Source organism: Fringilla coelebs, assembly GCF_963513975.1.
Source record: "Fringilla coelebs genome assembly, chromosome: 7".
In the NCBI taxonomy this organism is placed as follows: domain Eukaryota; kingdom Metazoa; phylum Chordata; class Aves; order Passeriformes; family Fringillidae; genus Fringilla; species Fringilla coelebs.
Genome location: NC_140035.1, coordinates 35,854,101 through 35,873,766, shown reverse-complemented (window position 1 = coordinate 35,873,766; position 19,666 = coordinate 35,854,101). Strand labels below are relative to the sequence as shown.

General features: G+C 41.8%; 1 protein-coding gene across 1 annotated transcript in view; it reads right to left on the bottom strand.

Annotated features, from left to right (window-relative positions):
- UBE2F (ubiquitin conjugating enzyme E2 F (putative)) overlaps positions 1-19,182 on the bottom strand; it is a 58,816-nt gene extending 39,634 nt beyond the window's left edge. Inside the window, exons 1-5 of the mRNA XM_084209552.1 lie at positions 19,071-19,182; positions 16,128-16,261; positions 7,241-7,270; positions 6,294-6,359; positions 816-883 (exon numbers count right to left, since the gene is read on the bottom strand). Coding sequence (XP_084065678.1) covers positions 816-883; positions 6,294-6,359; positions 7,241-7,270; positions 16,128-16,245 — 282 coding nt within the window. The 5' untranslated portion in view covers positions 16,246-16,261; positions 19,071-19,182. The remainder of the gene's footprint in view (positions 1-815; positions 884-6,293; positions 6,360-7,240; positions 7,271-16,127; positions 16,262-19,070) is intronic.
- Between the last annotated feature and the right edge of the window lie 484 nt (positions 19,183-19,666).

The following is a 19,666-nucleotide window of genomic DNA, read 5'->3' as shown; positions in this document are numbered from 1 at the left end:
TTGCTGTAGATTTTCCTGCCAGTGCTGAGCAGGGAACCATAACAAACCAGAGACTTTTTAATTGTGGAAACCGAGAAACAAAAAACTCAGATTAAAACTGAACTTCAGCTTCCCTGTTAACACACAGAAAACACTTTCCTGCAGCAGTGTTTTTTGGGTGAACAACTGGAATACAAAAATCAGAGGAAATAAAATGAATACACAAAAGTTATTAAGGGTGGCCTCTGCCACAGTATGAAATTCTTTGGTAAAGTTAAGGGGAACTTCAAACATCCCACAACCAAACCCACACAACTGCAAACACTACCTAGCTGTGACTGCAACTACTCCACACAGATAATGCTGAATTTAGGCTCAGCTGAACAGGAACCAAAGATCTTCCCTGAAACTCTTCTCTAGGATCCTCCCTTACGCATTCCTCAGCCTCTCTGCAAGAACTCTGACCTACCAACACCAAAGTAACACACCACAGCAGAAGAATAGGGGTGGGGGAAATTATACACAACTGTCAACCTTTTCCTTTTGGTTCACTTATTTCATTCTTAGATATATAACTTTTTAATGAGAATAATCATTAAATGCAGGTCTCATGAATAATTAACAGGAGAGAGCAGAACCTCAGCCAGAAGGGAGGACACTCAGGTTTGAATCATGTGCACTTCCAAGAGCTGCCAGACAGTTGTAGAGATTTATTTTGTTAAGAGACAGAAGATCCTTTCTCAGTCTCAATGCCAAGTTCCCCCTGAAGTCCTGTTACCTACACAGAAAATCTAAAATTATTTAAATAAATTATGAGACTAATGACTAATACTCACCACCATATTGTAGGCATCAGGAACTTCAGTTTCAAACTGAAACTTTCCCCCTTGGTAATAGCCCTCATCTAGAAATGGGAAAACAAGGCAAATAGTTAAATAAGAGAAAAACACCAAGACTCAAACAACAGCACAGGCTTATCATCCAATACTTCAGCTGGTTGCTGCCACCTAACCCAAGCAGTGTGTGAGTATTGTGTCTTTCTGCACTCCCAACATTTCTACAGCAGAAATTTGAAGTCAGGAGAGCCTACAGTCACAGAAAAATCCACCATCCCGACCACAGGAACAGGGATACCCAGCTGGGGGAACCTCGCACTGAACTTCTCGCTGTAGGAAGCAAATCCTGGCACGTGGCAGGCAGCACCACATCAGAGACCCTTGGAATGAGCTGGAGAAACCCTACAATTGCCAATGCATTGCTAAACCCTGCTCCAGGACTGAGCACATCTTCCCAAACTTGTGCTTCTAAAGCATTGTTAGATGCTGCTGCAGGACTGAGCACATCTTCCCAAACTTGTGCTTCTAAAGCACTGCTAAACCCTGCTCCAGGACTGAGCACATCTTCCCAAACTTGTGCTTCTAAAGCATTGTTAGATGCTGCTGCAGGACTGAGCACATCCTCCCAAACTTGTGCTTCTAAAGCATTGTTAGATGCTGCTGCAGGACTGAGCACATCCTCCCAAACTTGTGCTTCTAAAGCATTGTTAGATGCTGCTGCAGGACTGAGCACATCCTCCCAAACTTGTGCTTCTAAAGCATTGTTAGATGCTGCTGCAGGACTGAGCACATCCTCCCAAACTTGTGCTTCTAAAGCATTGTTAGATGCTGCTGCAGGACTGAGCACATCCTCCCAAACTTGTGCTTCTAAAGCATTGTTAGGTGCTGCTGCAGGACTGAGCACATCCCCCCAAACTTGTGCTGGCAATCCTGGTGAGTAGTACAATGATGTGTGCAAGAGCACGTTTCAGAGTGTACTTCAAGAAGGGCAGGCAGGCTCTTTCACTGTCATTTTCTTACTGTGATGTACCTGCTAGGAACACGTCTGCCTCTCTGCCAGCCTCAGGAGTGAATTATTAAAATGGCTAAATTTTCAAATATGACATATTAAAAGATCTACTTGCATTTAAGCAGGGCTAATAGAATGGGATGACAGACAGACTGCAACTCTTGAAATAGCTGTGCTTGGCAGCTGAAATGCTTACAAGTCATCTGAAATGCATCTGGGATTGCCATTACTGAGGTTTTTCATTTAAAAAAGGAAACAGGTACCCAGCCCACACTGGGGGTTTGAGACATCTGAGGGATGCTCTGGCTCAAAGCACCTGAGCACTCCAGCCCCAGGGAAGTCCAGGAGGGCTGGTTATATGACACCATTATATGATGCAGGGTTTTTATATTTCTTAAACCAACGCTGCAAAGAACTGTTCCGTGAAATAATCCATAGTTTACAGAAAGACTAAGAAGAATTTTACTATTATCTGGCTTGCTCCAAACCACAAAAAAAACCTAGCTTGTCTACTGCAGGTCATCAAAATCCTCCTTCAGGTTGCTGCCTCCTGACCTGTTTTCAAATCCGTTCTCCATCCCCACTCCAATTCAATTCTGAAGTGAGCTGGATTTATTATGCTTTCCCAGGAAGTAAAGGGACATGCACTGAATTTGATAGGAAAAAGGCATGATAAAAGCATTTCTCTTTTGTTGTTAAATATACAGAGATAAAAATCAGTAAACAAAGCCTTTACTGAAGAACAGAAGTAAGAGGTGAGTTACACTGATACCCTTTGGTAAAACTGCTCCCTGTCAAATGTGCAGTACACTCAGAGTGAGACACAGTGCCAGAAAGGAATCCTTGGAAAATGGTCCAGTATCCCCAGGAGCTCTAACACCACATTTATCCAACAGAACACAGACAGCTGACTGCACTTTATCCGCCATCTAGCACTATAATACATTTTAACCAAGTGTCAGGAATTATCACATCTCCAAGTACAAAAATTTTTTTCCTTGGCTTAATTTCGCTAGTTCCTTGATTGGCTGGACTTGGAGCAAAGCATGCAGCAGCTCTTCACATTCCACCCCTGATAATATGAAATAAATGCCTGCTGATTGATGTATCCACGTGTGTTTTATGTCAAAGAAAATTCCCAGGTTTAATGAACACACACTGCAATGGCTGTCCAACAGAAACACTCAAGAACTTTCAGACTAAGTCTTCCTCCAAGACAATTCAATATTCATCACTGCCTCACATTGCAACTCATTTTATATTTTGGTTTTACCTTGCCACCAATCACTAATCAAAAACCACAGTGGGTAAGCTACTGGCTCTGCTATCAAATAAGCAAGGACATATTTATACAATTAGGAGAGCAAGACATCTCCTCCCCTCTTTTATACAATTCTCCCTCTGTGTTCCTAAAGCAACAATCAAGCTACTCATTACCAGTCACTCAAATATATATTAAAAATTCTGGAGAGCCTCAGTACCCAGCCAGAAATCTTGCACTGCATTAACAAGATAATTCATAATGAAGTCATCTTTCAGCATCTCCAGTAAATAGGTTCCCAGACAGAGAGAAATCCTCAATTTTTTAGGCATGGAGAAGTGGTGGGAAAAAAGTTCCGGCAGAGTTAACAGCGAGGAAAGAGCTATAAATAGACACATCAAATGGAACAGCTTTAACACATAACTTAGGAAGTTGGCCACAGGGACTTTTGCTAAAAAGAGAGGATGTCTGAGCCACAGCTTTCCTCCTACTGCTTAAATTAATGTCTTCAAGCTGTATTAGCAGAGCAAGCATCCCTCCCACTTCAGCCTCAAGTTTCATTACCAACAACCTGACTAATCTTAGCTTGTGTTTGTAGGGTGTTTTAATGCCTGAAAGAGCTCTGCAAAACACTTAACCAAATTATTTCCTCACTTTAGAAGAAACTGCAAGATAATTAGGGCAGGCCACAAAGGATGCACTTTGGAGAGCTGCTCCCTGAATCAGCCATGCTCACCAATATTTGTGGGCATTTCACCAGAAAACAGTGCCTTTATTAATCCCCCTAGAGGGGCACCATAGTCCAACAACCTGGGAACTGCAAGGAAATTGCATTTACTGCACTTACTCTTCTGGGTTTTTTCATGTATAAGCTACCTAAAGTCACCTCCTTTATTTTTCTCTAGGTTATTACCATCTTTTAATCCTCAGCTTCCAATTTTGTGCTCCAAATACCAGTGCAGCAAGCCTGGATTCTAAACATCTCCTTATTTTCCCTAGATTTTCATCCAATATGATACTGGTATGAAAATAAAAACAGAGGCAAGTGGTGGCACAAGGGTATTTTTCAAAGGCAGAACAAATGTTTCAAATGACAAAGGGGAAGAGAAGCTTCAGACAGCAGAGAAAATCAGCAGCGTCTGCCTGGGGAACAGGGAGTTTGTCCACTGCAGCAGAAAAATCCAAGTCTGAGCCATTTCCTATCCACTGCTAGTGCACTGCAGAAAACTGGAGCATACAGAGATTGGAATTCCTTCAATTACATGAAGAAAAAGCAGCCACCCTCATCAAGATTTTCTACAGAATCATTTTAAATTAAAAACCTCCTGTCACCAGGAAAATTTCGCCACATTAAATACTGGCTGAGAAAGGTTTTTGTGAGAGGTGCTGAGCAAGGGACTTAAAAGGATTTCTGCTTGGTGGTGAAGTTTATTTTCTTATTCAAATTAGTCTTTTTGTGAAAGCCTAAGGAAGCTTCTTTTACTGTCCTTTCAGGACCAGCCACATTCAAAATGACAGCAGAGCACAAAGTCAAGATTCATGCAATACTGTTCAGACAATACAAAAAGAGTTGGCTCAAGCCTGCTTGAGCCATAAAACTTCTGTGACAACCACTCTGCTGCCTCAAGGAAAACCAAGATTTAGCACACACTAGAGAGAACTCAGTATTGAAGAGAAGCAGAAAACTACAAAGATTTTCTTGGTCTGTGCTGTGTTCTGACTCTAGAGTGCTAAACTATGGCTGATCACAAGATTCTACACCTGAATCATGCACAGCTGAAAATAGATGTTTACTTGGGTCAGGCTGCAACTGCAGAGACTTCAGCTGTGCAGCTATATTTAGAGTAACAAAATGTTAATTAAGATCATCTCATTGGCAAGATCACTGGCACAAAACCCCTGCTCTGCATTCAACAGCTGGTTTGTGCCTGCCTGCACAGCAGTGAGCAGACAAAACAATTCCTAGGATTTAGACACCTTGGAGTTGGGACAGCTTTGTCATACATCACTCATCTGCACAGTGACGCTCTTGTAAAGTCAGTTCCTTTCCAAAATATAATAAAGCAGCATCATGTAAAGTGAATTGCATTTGGTGCAAGCAGAATTAACACCACCAAGTAAATATGAGCACAACTCCTACACAGAATGACAGGGACAGAGTTCTAGATTAGCTCTTGGGTTTATTTTTAATTACACTCACAAGGCAGCCTCACTCATTTTTCCATCACAAAAGGGAGTCACATGAATGGACTTGTTAACAGAGACCACCCAAAATTTCTGCTGGAGGAAGGGAAAGTTGGTTTGGGGTAATGAACAGCAACAGTGACACCTAGTGCTGCTCTGGCTCCAAAATATTGGATTACAGAAAAATTCCAGGCACTCATTAAGCGCACACCACAGTTTCTCCAGGTCAAACATCAGGATGACTGACACACCTCACCCAAATTCTGCTGCAGAAAGCAGCTACAGACTATGGGCACCTAGGAGAAGGAACGGCAGGGAGACACTGACCCAGCACACCTAACTCAAACCACCCAATACACTGCAATGCTCTCATTTGAGCAGCAGTTTAAATTAACTTCCATGCAAATTCATCCATGAAGCACAACCTTCTGTTCTAAAATGCACAGAAAACACTAATTTCAGGTAGCTATGAAGAAATTTACATGGAAATGATAATTTATGAAAATGCTTTTACTGACCAGCCTGCCAGCAAGAGCTTCACAGGATACTTAAGTTGTGTTAATAATAACAAATCTGATTTCACATATTTGAACAATCAAAGGCTCAGATTCCTCCTTGTTAAGCATCTGCAGGCACACCTGGGTTTGATGTTTTCCAGCAGGGTTACACTGGTAACCTCTCTCTACACCTCTGCAGAACCAAACAGCACAGGGGAACACACAACCTAACAGGGCTGGAATGCAAAAATAAATCAAGGTGGTTTGAAACTGGCTGAGAAGAAAAAAGTTCTCAATCAAAGTAAGCAAAAAAACCCCTGAGCATTTCCTAAACCTACTCATTTTTGAAGGTCTTTCTACTGGAATCTGGTTGTCAAAACTCAGCCCAGTTTCCATCTCTTTAATGAAATAATCACTATTACAGCCAGACTTTCTTTGACTTGAGGCTTTATTGGAATTCCTCTTGAATTACATTTCCTAAACACCAATACAGACAGAAACAAAAGTTACATATTGAAAAAAATTACCTGGGGTTACAGTTAGCTGAAAGTAATGGAGCTTGTTTGGGTCAGGAAAATTCACTTTACATGTACCTGTGAAGCAAAAGAATAATTTACATCAGAAATGAGTTCTTCACTGCTGGCTGCCATGAGGGGACAAGTCCATCATGGTTATTTTATCACCCACATTATGCAGTCTTTAGCTTCTTAACCCATCAAGCTGGCTGTTCCTTTTCAGTAGCCAAGGAGCTAAACAGTATCATAGTTATAAATCCTATTTGCCTGAAAAAACCTACCTAGAACTGTACACAAACCCTAGCAAAGCACTCACATTGCAGTAACTGAAAGCACACATTCTTTAGGTACCCTATAACAGAACCTACACTGAAATAACTTTACCTAAAATTACTCTCTCTAAATTCTCTGTAACTGCCATTCAGGAAAGCTTATATCTCAAGTACGATTCCAGGTCTAAAACCTTGCCTTTTTTTTTTTAAGGGAATATGGATCAGTCTTAAAAAAATTAGTTTTCCTGAGTATTTTCACTATCAACAAAGACATCAGGTTACATCTGGAAATCAAAAGACTGCAGGTTGACTTCATGTTCCCTGAGAGCTGAGCTATTTGCTCTGCCCCTAAATCAGAATCTCCTGTTTCAAAAATGAGAGAATAAAGAAAAACACAAGCAAGGCATTAATTGCACCTTGAGTCCCAGGGACCCTTGGGCACTTCATGAAAGTTTTACTGCCACTCCCCAGCAATTAAAAAGTGGAGGCAAATTATCAATACTCCTTCCACAGGACACTAATGAGGGTCCAGTTCTCCACAGACCCAGAAGAGGAAGCAAGGGAAAAATCTGTTCAAGCCAGAGTGGTGGAGTTAACATATACCATCAGCATTCATACTTCAGTCAAAATGTTCATTCCAATGGTCCCGTCCCCCTTAAAATGCATGCTATTAAATGTTATACTCACAAGGTAAATTAGCTTCAAGGTCTGCAACCTCTGTTGAAAGAAAAAAAGAGAAACAAAACCATTATTTATGCAAGCATAAAGCCCTTCTTCAAGTCTAAATTGGCAGATCTAATTTAAACCACCCCGTAAATCCAATTTTACTTAAAAATATAATTAAGCTGCAGTGGAAGTTTACCTTGAAATTTCTCTTTAAGCCACTCAATTCATTACTAAAAATGCTCATCTGCCCTACAGACATGGCAAATATATCCTCCTTTGATGGGGAGCTCAGCTCTGCCAAGACTGAAGCACCAGGGCTGCTACCACACAGAGCACTGGCATTTCCAAAGCACAGGTTTTGTTACTGATATTCACTCCTATTCAATTAAATTTTCCTTTTATTTATTTCCTGAGCTTAAAATTAATAAAAGAAAGGAAGCATCCTGATCCTTTCCACAGCCCCTAGGAAATGAAGTTTTGAGGGTATTCCTAAGCCTGCCAAGTCACTTTCCCTGGAAAAAAAAAACCCCTACTTTTGTGTATTTTATTGAAATCTTACTTTCCATTTCTTATGAACCAGATGCACCAAGATATCTCCCCCTTTACTTCTAAAGTCCTAGGAAATCACATTGAGTATATTTTTGGCTTTTCCTGTGGTCTTATTTTCCACTCCTAACTTTGCTTTTGGGCCTCCACACACATAGCCCATGTATTTGGGCTGACAATGAGCAAGATTTCAATACCAATTCTCAAAAACACACATCTGAAGTAAACTGTCACTCAGAATTCCTGGCACTGAATCCAAACTGATCTCATCACAACTCTCACTAACCCTCCAGACCTTCTCCTACCATCCATGCTTAGCAAACCTGGCATTTCTCTGCAGAGGGAATGATGTTTGTTTGACTCCCATCTCCCTTGTGCTTGGCACACCCTGCATCTGCAGCCTAGTACACCAAGAGAAAAAACCATCAAACCACACTTCCCTAAAATATTCACAACTTCACTCTTTTAAAATCCCACACTTGCAGCCAGAGCTGATTTAACCAAAGCCAGGCACTGAAATACAGCACTGGAGCCATACTTTTCCTAAGTACTGTCTTTATAGAACACACACACACAAATGTCATTTCAGCTGTAATCAAGGACTTTATTTCAATTTTCACTTTCTGGCTGATAAAAAAAAAAAGTGACAACCAAACCCTGAAGGCTGCAGCTATGAAAATTTTATTCCTAAGACTATTCCCTCACTCCTCTCTTTAAATTCACCAGCCTTTCATAGTGGCACATCAATCTCCACTGCAGTGCAAAGCTTAGGACCTGGTTCAATTATTTTAAAGTGTTGATTGCTTTCCTTTATTGCCTTCTGTGCTTGTGTGATGTTCACCTTAATGAATCCTGCCTGCCTTTCCTGATCCCAAAAAAGGGACACATTTAAGGGCAGAGCATGTTCAGTCCCAGCAAGGGCTGATCTGGGCAGTTCTGCCTCCTGCAAGGTTCAGTAGAGTTTAAAATCACCAGAGTTCCTTTGAAGTGTGAAAATTCCCTGTGATGTGTTCACACTCCCGTGTTTCTCTCTGCCTTGGCACAAGAATGAGTGGTTTTTCTTGTGAAAACATGAAAACAAAATGCTCACGTCCAGCAGAAGGCAGCACTGTGCTTCTTCTCTGAAACAGGTGGGAATGCTGTGCTAATAAACCCACACTAAAGTTTTGGAAACAAAGACAAATGACCCAAAATTTAAGTTTCTAATGAGCTCTGCAACAAACCACAAAGTAAGAATGAAACAACTTCATGAAGCCAAAGCAGATAAAGATCTACTTCAATAATCTGAATGTTTAAAGCAGCATCAAGTAAGGCAAAGATGTTACTATTAATTGTGCCATATGAACAACACTGCTGATTCACCAATTAACAAGCACATTTAACAGGCCAAAGCTCAGTGTTTGAGGGCTTTCCAAATTCTGTGCCTCTTTGGCGGTGACAGCATTGACATGAGAACCATTTCTGTATGCTGCTGCTCACAAAGCAAACATTTGGACCAGAGCATTCAAGCTCCATTGAGATTCTGATGTTTTAACTCACACATTTTCTGCATAAATCAATACCTCTGGCATGAGCATTCTGTCAGAAAACACCCCTTGAGCAGGCTGCCAACCTATTTAACAGAGATTTGTAAACAAGCAAAGCATGGAAGTGACAGAGCTCCAATGAGCTGAACTCCCAAGAGCTCCAAAAGCTTCACTAAATTAAAGAACAAACCTCACATAGTCCTACTACAATACATCTTTCCCAATTCTAATTCTGTAAGACATCCACTCTTTTATAACCTTTGTATATATTCTTTTTGCATTATATTATTTATATTTTTATTATATAATCTATATATTTTTATAACCTTTTTTATTTACATTGTGCTTTGACCTAAAGGTGTAGGGCAAAAGTAAATTATCAGAATGGCTATGGGTAGCACAGACCAAAACATTTCTTTCCTATATAAAAGCATCTCCTGTCTGTGGTGTAATATGTCACTGCTGCAGTATTTTAAAACACCATATTTTGAAACTTGTTAAAACTTATTTTCATTTCAATCTCTTTCTCAAGAATATCATCTCTATTCCATAACCTTCCTAAGTCAACACACCTAATCTCAGTGTTTACATACAAATATACAAGAATGTATAAACTTGACAGAGAGTTTTAAAAATTCTTTACAGATCCATTTCCCACACAAAGTTTTTCTGAGCTACTCTTTCAAGAAATGACTGTCACTACAGCTGAACAATGAAGAAAATTCAACTTGAGTACTTTTATGGTCATTTTGTGGAGAATCTGCATCTGTGTCTGAATTCACAGCATTAAGATGAGGAGACAACCAGAAAACCCAAGTGGCAGGAAACTCCAAACAGTCCATCTGTTCCCAAAACCTGGTGTGACCTGCTGCAGGAGCAGCCCAAGTGCAGGTGTACATTCAGAATCCTACTCTTAACCCAGTACACACCTGCCTGAACAACTCCAAATTGATTTTAAACCATAAATAAGGTGAAACTTAAACCAACACAAACACTGCAAGAGCTGAATGCAAACGGATTGTGGCTCAGCTTTTCTCTCTTCCATACAGCTCCTGAGCTGCTCCTAACACAAGCAGCCAGAGTTATTTATAAATGATTTCACAAACAATAACTCTCCCTAGCCATGACAGTTCTCCAGACAGAAATAGGAACACTCCTGCTGTGTGTACAAGGTTTATGAATGCTCAGTGCACACACCACAACACCTCTGCTCTGCTCCCTCACCCTAAGTCAGAATTTAGCAGTGCTTTGTTTACTAAGCCTTCCAAAAAAATCAGACTCTCTGCTTCATTTTGGAGCTGGAGTTGGGCTTTAAGTACACCTGCTGGAGTTTGGTTTTAAGTACACCAAATAAAAGCTTTATTTCCTCAAGTGAACATTCTCATCCACAGCAGTATTACTTCTCTGGTTTTTTTCAAAAGCCTCCTCTCCTGTTTAGGTCCCTCTCCAAATTACTTCTTTAAGATTTCCAGAGATAAAGATTTTTATTTTTTTACTTTGACATTAATAAAAATTCCATTTTCTAAGTACTAATTCTAATACTCTATTAATTCTGGAAATGCTGTTTGCCTCCTAATTCTTATCCATCTATCTTTACAGCATTCCCTACTTAGCTCCTCTGAACTGTACAGACCAGTATAAGAAAAAAAGTATTTTCTCACCTCTGAACTTTCCTCACCTGTTTTTGTGAAGAGGGATATTACTATTTTTACAGGCTTGAAGAAAACAAACAAATGGTTTCCCTCATTTTTAGTTACAATGGATGTTCACCTCACTTTCACCATCAGTTGCCCACTTCCATTCTATCAAGCTTAAACATGGGCACACAAAATATTTTCTGGTTACAGAAATGTAGTGATAAAAGCCACAGATATTGAAGACAACCAAGGAATAAACCTTGTTAACTCATTTTCACATATATTAAGTTATTTCAAGTTGCCACAATCAAACTAAGCATATAAATGTGATAATATAAATATAAAAGTGAATTAAGAAGTTTCTCTGCACTACCAAAAATGCAGTGTGAGAGAAAACTTTGTGGTCCATGAGCTGCTGCTGCCATCCTGGATGCTCTCTATCTTCAATTCCATTGAGCAGTCACCTTCATTATACAATATTAATCTTGAACACCACTTGGGTTTGTCCTCAGCCCTTTTTAAATTTCAGAAAGGATTTGCCTTTCAAGCTCAGCACTGCATGCTTGCCATGAGGAGCAGTCATGTGGCCCCTGCTCCCAGCTTAATGAAGTTCCCCTTGGAGATGAACAGGACATTAAAAATTGCCTCTGCAGCACAGAACAAAATGAAAGCTGCTGAAGCAATTGTACTGCTTGCTCTATTTTAATTTGGGTACTAGGCTTACAGAATCAGGGCCTTACTCTCCACTGAGCCTAGATGGAAACGCAGTGCAAACAGATGAACAGATGAGTCACACACAATTTTGAACAAAGCTGTGCTTTACTAGACTCTCTCTACAGCTGCAAAAGAATATCCAAATGACTCAGAATTATTTGCCTAGATATAAAACTTTAGTGATAGATTTCTATTCATAATACATCCATAAAATAACCCAAGTGTCCTGAGACATGACTGATATCTCAATCTGTGGCAATGCTGGATATAAGCAGTCAAAGGAACAACTTCAGGAAAAACCAACATAGGACATCAGTATTTTAAGGGCAGCTTTTCCCCAAAAGTGGAACAAAGCCTGTTTAACATGCATCCATCACTGAAGTTCAAAGTCAGTGCCTGACACCACTATTTCAAACACCAACTGAGATGTTTCTTCACACCCATAGTGCAAATAGCTATCATACCTAAATCAGCACTTACTTTTACTGCTTTCAGGCAGCATGCAGTTGGACCATGCCAAGTCTTTAAAAGTTTGTAAGCATCACCTACAGTTGTTCCTGGCTGGGGTCCTGGTCATGACCTCAATCAAAACAGAACTGATCTACTGACCAGGCAGAGGACAAACACAACGGAGGGCTGCAGGGCTATCAGTGTGACAACACATCCTTAGAGATCTGTACTGTCTTCCTGCACTGGACTCTCTATCAGCACAAATAAGGCTGTCTGCAATTTACCTCCAGAAAAAAGAAAACAGACACTGTCTGTGTCTGGACAACACCCTTAGCAAAGCCGGCTGTCAGACATCTGTCTGCAGGATTTATTAGATGATCCCACATTTACTGTGGAGCAGGAATAGGACAGTGGTGCTTCACCACTGGCAGAACACTCTGGGCCTTTTCTCATCTCCTCCTCCTCCCTTCCTGAAGGCCAGGATTTCTCTTCTTTTATGCAGCAGAGATTATTTTCTGATTTGTTACCAGGACAATGACCTGATGGAGCCTTTCCCCGGTTCTGCCACTGTCATCTGTTTGTAACTCCAGCCAAAACACAAACCAGTGACAACTTCTACCTACAGCTACTCTTCCAGGCTCCTGCTGGCTTTGGGATCCAGTTTAACACCTAAGTTCAGCTCTGACAGCTCCATAAACAAGCAATGAAAGCACTGGTGCTGGTGCAGCTGCAGCAGCATCCTGCTGTGTGCACACCTGCAGCAGGCTCTGCACTCCTGTCCAAACTCATTCCTACAATCTTTACATGACCTAGAAACACCATCAGCATCACAAGTTCACTCCACTCAGTCTCACCATGTCGTAGGTGCTGCTGCTGCTGCTGATCTGTCTCAAAGTGTTAAAGCAAATTCTAGAAACTTTTGTAAACAAATGGTTTACATTTAGCTTGAGCAGCTTAAAACAGAACATCCCCAAAAAGCCTTTCCCACTACATTTCCTTGTCACTTTCAGCAGTTACACTGGAATGATCAGCTTCTCCTGTCAGTCCCATTTCACTCAGAAATCACCCTCAGCACACTGACAGCTGCTCCCACAGCTCTTTTGGGAGAGCATGATTGTGGTGCTGCATCCCCTCTCCCAACCTCTGGCCTGCTCTGCAATTCCAGCAATTCCTACCAGGCCCTGGCCTTTGCACAAGAGCTGTGGTGAAGCTCTCCTGAACTGCACCAAGGACTCCTGCTGCCTGGACAAGGTGGGAGATGAGAGTAGGAATAATCAGTCACTTTCTGATGGCTTTGGAACACTCCTTAGCTGAATTATAGCCTGAGTGAAATGTTACCATTCCCGCTTGAATTTCAGAAAATTCCAGTAATCCCCAAAAGGGATTAACAGGATTATTTCATTGATTCGGGGGGGGGGAATTTTTTAATATGTATTCCCATGTATACAGACATTTCCACATGTGTGGGTTATCTTTGCACATTTGTGTGTACATCTATATACACACACATATATATATGTATATATATATATCTTTGTGCATGTGTGTGCATTGACTTGAACACACTATAAAACAGTATATATCTTATTATCCTGAATCTATATTAGGTTTATAGCTGATTAATAACTAATGTAACACTCAAGTGCTTTCATTATTAAGTTCTGCTAAATCTTTTAGACATAACTGTTAAGTCCAAGCCTGAGACTGGATCCAGCTGCACTGAGGAGTTTAGAAAGGAAGGGATTTCACTCTGAACCTCCTGACTCAATCAAGAGTTTCCTTTACCTTCTTCCCTTTCCCCTCTTTTCATTCCAGCCTCTGCAGAGATCACTCTAAATTGACTCTAATTTGATTTTCCTTTACATGCATTACCCATGCAGTAAGCAGTACACTTACCAACCTTCTCTGTGCTTTTGCAAATTTCTATTAAGACTCATTTTCACAATGCCTTTGATGGTGACTCTTTCCGTGACCTACACCACTCATTTCGCAGCAGGGATGCAACTTCCGTGCACAATCACATCAGCACCCAGCACTCAATACTTGTTTACAACATGTGAGCACTGACCTGCTTTTAACATTTGTCAGTCTGGGACTCGTTCAATACTTAGTAAAACTAAGTATTTAAACTAACTGAGTTCAAACTTAGTTTTTTTTAAATACTCAGTTTTATTTAAATAGCTGATTTGCTATCACAGCCACAGCAAGTAAAATTAAAATGTCAATATTAATTTTCTACAGATTCTACATTCTCCTCCTGCCCTGCACACTTGGGTGTGCTTTTGAAAAGCATGACTGCTCTAAGGACAGTAAGTAAGATCTAAAATCTCTTTGGCACTTCACATGAAGGGTATTTATTTCACACTGCTGTCTCCCCCTCAAGTCTATACCTGCAGGTTAGGGAAAATCTCAGATTATATATATTTAGTAATTTGGCTTTGTGCTTAGCCTGGTTAAAGAGCTTATTCCTCCTGTCTCAATCATTCCCCCTCAGAACTGAAGTTATACGAGGATTTCCAAATGGGAAGTGTAAGAATGATCAAAATCATGACTTAAAGCTTGTAAAACTTCCCTGTCCTTAAAACAATACAGGGAGAAAATTGTGGATACAACAGCTGAGGCTCCAGTGCACTGAGCCAGCAGGTTTATTTAAATAAAACTGAGTTTGCAGTGACACCTTGCTCCAGATATCTGACAGAATTTACCCTAATTTAGAAAAAAAACATATGCAGTGCAAGTTAGGGAGTATCAGCCAGGCAATTACAACCATGTCAGCCTCAAATCATTCTGAAACAAGAACAGGAAATGTGGATTTCCTCTGACTGGCATGAATCCCAACAGTGGCAGCTTAAACATCAACAAGAGAGTATTTAATACTGGTCATTTTCAGCAGAAACATCAACCTAAAGAACACATGCCTTTGCCACTAACATTCAACTATTACCAGAGGCAGTGAACCTGACTTTAAATCCATAGTAACTGTAAGCTGTCAGTATCTATGGATTTTTAAATATAATATTATCTATTTAAAAAAAAATGAAATGAAGGAAAGAACTGTCCCTGATTTAGCAATAAAATAGTTTAATTATTGTCTCCTTAACTACCCCATTTACCCACAACTGCCAAGCAGTAGGTTTGGGGCTTTTTTTCCTCCAGCAGGTAAAAACCTACAGCAGCCTTCCTAAAACACACCAAACTGCAATCCAATCACTGGTTTATTATTCACAACTTCACACTCAACTTATAGCGACTCCAGGCCTGGTAAAATCTCTCTCTGCACTGCTTTTTAAAATCTTTTTAAAGTGTGCTGCCTCTGACCTGCGCCATTAAAACCCCAAAACACTGCTGTGACTTTCAGGATGTTTTCCTGTGACAGACAGTTATGGTTTTGCTCAAAAACCACCTTCACACCAAGGCAGATATACTTCTGTTGACATTCTCCTCCTCTACATTCAGTGCCACTTATGTGACAATCTTTTATCATGTTTTAATTGATGATGGACTAATTTTCAACAGAGTACAGAGGACACTTATTTTTATTGAATAATGAAAATCAAAACAAGTGTCCTATTGTCATCACACGGGTCCCTGGCCAGGTAATAATTGCCATAGACTCCATGTATTTCAGAAGGCTAATAATAATAATTTCCTTTATTAGGAAAACCATTGCTTTTTCATACCCTAGTTTGCTACAGATGGACCTAATTGGTCCTTCAATTAAACCACCATCACCATTGGCCAATTAAGAAACCACCCTTTGGTAAACAAATCTCCATAACACATTCCACATGTTCACAAACACCAGGAGCAGCAAATTAAGGTAAGAAATGTTTATAATACTTTGAGCTTTTCACAGCCTTTCCCAGAACGATATCATGGAAAGTTGTCTGTTTCTCTTTGTGACCAGAGAGCTGCTGCCATATCCTACAGGACATTTCAAAAATACCTGTGGGAACTTATAGGCAAATTAGTGCTGTTTACTGGCAACACAGCCAAAAGCAGTAAAGCCCAGCATATTCCAATGGACTGTCTGACCTTTAACGAGTAACTTGTCCCGGACAGACACCCTGCGAGTGGAGTCGGACGCTGCGCTGGGCGCACGGGGGCCTCTGACACCATCATCCCGCTTCAGCTTGCTTGCCAGAGTTAGCATCACTGCTGCTTCCCACCTGGAACACAGCACAGCACAGGGACAGTCACCTGGGGCAGGGGGAAAACAACTTAGGGGTGCTGGGATACCTGAAGTTTTGGCTTTTGTATTTTCCAGATTCTCTGCTGCTTTAGTGCGTAACTCTGAGCTTCATATTAAGTGTTAGCAAGCCCTCTTCACAGGGGAGGCAGACAGAACAATCCTTTTCCAGCTTGTCCAAGTGATAGTAAAAGATGTTAAAATCACAAAATTCAGGGAGCTAGAAAGAAAGTTAGGCTTAGTAGGCCCTGGGAAAATGTTAAGGGTAGGCCCTGGTAAATGTTAGGCTTTGTGTTTGCTGCAGATCATGTGTAATCAGTATATGATAAATGATACGATTGTCAGATGTGATGATTATTTAGTAATTAGATGGAATTATTGTTTAGTCCTAAGAAGAATCACGAGAAGCTTTGTTAGGAGTTGGAGGGGGATCACGAGAAATCCATGCTTGGATGAAATCAATGTATACAATAGAACAATGTCAGTTTGATAATTAATATGTAAGTTACATAACAATTGAATATAAAACACGTTCATCCCAAACCCATGGCAGAGTCAGATGTGGGTTTGTCTACCCCTGACACCCAGAGCTCTCCAATAAAAGCACCTGCATAAAATCATTCTGTGATTGTGTGTCCTGAACACTAACACAAGGACAGTTGTTACAAGCTCCAGGCCCAAAAAGTATAAACAGCAGTGGACTGAAGAGAGAAAAACAAGGAGGATGGGACTTCATAAGCTAAAGCTGTAACTGGACAATTAACTCCAATATGCTAATGGACTAAAACTTATAAATTAAACTACAGACTTGTAATCTTAGTGTTATTAATTAACTTTGGAAACTTTTTCTTTGGTCTTAGGTTAAACATAGTATTTTTGGGTCTGTGCCCTTCGGCACATTCAGCTGAAAATTCTCAGTATCTAGGATTCCAACGAGACCCTGTGACTGGGTGTCCATTTTGTGACCCTTTTGGGTCCATCCTGGGTGCAGCCCTGGCTGGGCTCTTGCACTGCCCAAGGTGCATCCATTGAGGAAATCCTTTTAATAAATCCCTACTTTATTCTTTAACTCTGCCTAGCCTGTGTTCCAGGTCAGAACTGAACAAGGAGTGAAGGACCATCACAAGGCAGAGGTGCTGCACACAGGTAAGAGGTGAATAAAGGTGGGGATGCCCTCAGCACCTGAGGAATGAGCTTGTTAGGGCTGGGAGCACAGAGGGAGGTGCAGTGCATCAGGCCAAGAGGAAATTCAGTTTTCTGGAGTGAGGTCAGGCTTACATCAGTGGTTACAACCCCATCTCACAGCCTGACACTGCTCCTACAAAAAAACAGCTGTGAAAATACTCCCGTCTCTCCTGCACACCTCACAGGACAATGCTCACAGCTGCCTTCTGGCTGGCCAAAAGGGAAAAAAAACAAAGAGGAGAGAGGGGAGGGATTCCTGGAACAACTCTCTAACTAGGAAGTGAGCTTTGAGACAGCTCTAGGGCACAGGAAAGGGATTGAGGCTGCAAACTGCAACCAGCTGCACATCTCACAGGGCAAAAACCTGACACACAGAGACCAAACAAGTGAAATGAAGAGATGCTCCTGCTGTGCCAGCCATCCACTCTAGAAAATAACCACAGTGATGAATTAATTACTGTGAAAGGTGGTCAGAAAGCCAAAGTCCTGAAGCCAAAACATCCAATCTGTCACGGCTTCATATGTTTCGATGCTACTCCCAGCTGAAGGCAACTCCTCCTTCTTTAATATTTTGGTTAAAACCAACACAATGCTGACAAAACCCAAACCCTTCAGGCTCCCCAACAGCTAAAATGGTAGAACTGCTTATTCTTTAAATCATATTAATTAATTCAACCAAATAACGGGGGGGAAAATGCAAAAAGCCAGGATATAATCTTTACTTGGAGGTTGAGAAGAGCTTAACAAAAAATTGAGCAACAAAGCTTAAAAAAAAAAAAAGGAAATAATATATTTCACAGCAGTCCCTAACAGCAGGAAACTCTGGTGAGATCTACACGAAGGTCAAGCACACTGACGCTGACAAGTGATTTGTGTGTCAGCTTCAAGATGTATGTTCAAAAACAAAAGTACAGTGCAGGGGAAATGCGAAATCCAGCTGGCTCAACCAAAACAAACTGCAGGTTCTACCCCGGAGGAAGAAAGAATAAGCAGAACAAAACAGTCCATTTTTCCCTAGAGAAGGAAGAAACAACAGCTGCTTAATAAAAAAAAAAAAAAAAAAAAAAAAAAAAAGAGGGGAGTAGGGGTCTGAAAAGTAACGATCGCGGCCATAAATTAAAACAAAAGAGAAAAAAACACCTGTAAGCTGCAGACCAGCTGTTCCTTCGAAATTACCCCCATCTTTTAGGCTCTGATTTCAAATAAATTCAACTTAGATGGGAATTAAATGCGTAAATACATTTACAACTGGTCCAGGAAACCCAAGAGGAGCATGACCAGTCTGGAAAAGAAATTATTCGCTCCGGCTGTAACCCAAATTCTAATGAAACCCAGCAAGAAAGCACTCTCAAATCGCACGTAAAGCTTTACCGAGGAGGCAGAGGAGGAAGGGAGAGGTGCTGTACTTATTTCTAAGGAAGGGAACAGGAGGCCGGGGAATCCTGCAGCTCCCGGGAGCCAGGGCAGCCCCTCCGCAGGGCACGGGGCTGTGGGGCCGGGGGACCCCGCTGGGAGCGAGGCCTGGCGGGCCGGCGGATGCGGGGACAGCGAGAGCGGCCAGGCCCGAGCCGGGGGCTGAGTGAAGGGGGGCGGCCCGTACGTACCTGAGCGCGGCGTCAGGGCCCGGCAGCCGCGGCCAACACCATCCCCGGCGCCGGCCCGGGGGAGCAGCAGCAGCAGCAGCGGCAGCGGCTCCTCCTTCCTCCTCTTCCTCCTCCTCCCTCAGGCAAGATCTCGCGAGAGCCTAGGCGGGCAGGGCAATGCCCCCGCCGCGATCTCGCGAGAGTTTGGCGGGGCGGCCGTTAGCCGCCGGGAGGGCGGCGCCATGTTGGGGCTGCCGCGGAGGGGCCCCTCAGGCAGCGCCGCCATATTGCGGCGCTCCCTCAGGGGTGCCGCAGTGCCTGAGGGGGGCCGATGTCGTCATCTGTCCCCAGGCCGAATCTTATCACCTTTTATAAAGGGAATCACAGAATTAAAGTTAGGAACGAGCTCTGAGATCACACCTTTGACGGATCTTCTCCGTGTCGCCCAGACCGCGGCGCTGAGTGCCACATCCTTGGACACCTCGTTCCTCGTTTGAGGAACAAGTCGTTCCTTAAACACCCCCAGGGATGTTGACCCCACCACCTTCCTGGCGAGCCGTTTCCAATAAATTCCATTCTTTTCCCGTCCCCTCACGCTGCTGTGGAAAGGGGGGCGA